At 38.0% G+C, this 994-nt stretch overlaps 1 protein-coding gene across 1 annotated transcript in view; it reads right to left on the bottom strand.

Annotated features, from left to right (window-relative positions):
- Nucleotides 1-435: 435 nt before the first annotated feature.
- LOC105827212 (cytochrome P450 2C20-like) overlaps nucleotides 436-994 on the bottom strand; it is a gene marked incomplete at its 5' end in the record, with an annotated part of 27,968 nt that continues 27,409 nt past the window's right edge. The window contains one exon of the mRNA XM_012665250.1: nucleotides 436-789. Coding sequence (XP_012520704.1) covers nucleotides 563-789 — 227 coding nt within the window. The remainder of the gene's footprint in view (nucleotides 790-994) is intronic.

Genomic DNA, 994 nt, shown 5'->3' with positions numbered 1-994 from the left:
CAGGGTTACTACATATGAGGGCGTCAGAATGATAAAACCAATTATATTTCCAGATAGCAGGTATAAAGAAATGAAATGGGCATTTTAAAAGTTTATAGCAGGAACAAAGTACTAATTATTTAGAAAAAATCTGGCCAAAGGTTTGGAAACCACAGCACTGAAAACACATTACTGAGAAAAATAGAAGAAAGTCCAAATAGATTGGGACCATAACCATATGCATAAATTGAAGATGTGAGGCATCAAGATGTTAATTCTTTCCAAATTGAACTATAGATTTAATATGACCCTGTTAAAACTCCCAAAGTGTGTTTTGGGTAACTGACAAAGTGATACTCTTAACATCTATTTGAGAGTGTAAACACTTAAGAGTAGCCAAAACAATATTAAAGAGGCAGGACCAACTTGGAAGACACACACTGCCAGAAACTACGACATTTTATAAAGCTTTATAACCCAAAACAAAAGAGCACCAAGTCCATCAAGCTGCCACATGTATGAATTTTGCACTTCTCATCTTGTGTTGGTAGAGGATTGGAACCAGACTGTGAATTTCGGGATTTTAAGAGTATGAGGTACCGTGTAGGACAAACAAGTTTACCTTGGGGATCAGGTAGTTTCTGAATTTAATGTCACGGGTAACTGCATGGGGCAAACTATTGGGGACCAGGTCAATGTATCTCTGGATCTCATGCACCACGGCATCCGTGTAGGGCATGTGGCTCCTGTCCTGCATGCAGGGGCTCCGATGTCTTCCAATCACACGGTTGATCTCTTCTTGGATTTTAGCTAATAAGACACAAGTAAGAAGTAATGGAAAAAGAGAAAAATGGCACATTTGTTATATCAATTATAGATTACATGAAGCATGAAGAACGTGTCTCAACAGCATTATGTACATGGGTTATATGCACATATGTACACCTAGACTTATAATGAGAGTTACCATAATATATATACAGACAACTCTCCTGCAAACTAGGCCTCACAATGC

Source organism: Propithecus coquereli, unplaced genomic scaffold, assembly GCF_000956105.1.
Source record: "Propithecus coquereli isolate 6110/MARCELLA unplaced genomic scaffold, Pcoq_1.0 Scaffold988, whole genome shotgun sequence".
Lineage (NCBI taxonomy): Eukaryota > Metazoa > Chordata > Mammalia > Primates > Indriidae > Propithecus > Propithecus coquereli.
Note: the sequence above shows the minus strand (reverse complement) of the source record. Positions and strands in the feature narration are given on the sequence as shown.